Here is a 213-nt window from a genome sequence, read left to right as displayed (position 1 = left end):
GTGTGCGTGGGTGAAGCCCAGCTAAACCCGCCGCTGCTTGAACTGCTTGGCGAACTGTTCCAGGTCGTCGGAGGTCGGCGTGTCCTCGTCCGAGTGCGGGTCGTGGCTGTTGACGCCGCCGTGGTGCGGCGGGTGGTGCCCGGGGTGCTGGTGGTGGTGGTGGTGGTGGTGCCCGGGGTGCTCGCCCAGCTCCGGCGTCTCTCCGCGCACCAG

The 213-nt window shown here is 70.4% G+C and overlaps 1 protein-coding gene across 1 annotated transcript in view; it reads right to left on the bottom strand.

The window, feature by feature from the left end:
- The window catches only part of POU3F3 (POU class 3 homeobox 3), a 16,311-nt gene that overhangs the window by 461 nt on the left and 15,637 nt on the right, over nt 1–213 (bottom strand). The window contains exon 3 of the mRNA XM_009997948.1: nt 32–198. Coding sequence (XP_009996250.1) covers nt 32–198 — 167 coding nt within the window. The remainder of the gene's footprint in view (nt 1–31; nt 199–213) is intronic.

The sequence above is a fragment of the Chaetura pelagica genome, unplaced genomic scaffold (assembly GCF_000747805.2).
Source record: "Chaetura pelagica isolate M959 unplaced genomic scaffold, ChaPel_1.0 scaffold123, whole genome shotgun sequence".
Classification (NCBI taxonomy): domain Eukaryota; kingdom Metazoa; phylum Chordata; class Aves; order Apodiformes; family Apodidae; genus Chaetura; species Chaetura pelagica.
The sequence above is the reverse complement of the archived record's forward strand: the minus strand, read 5'-3'. Positions and strand labels throughout refer to the sequence as shown.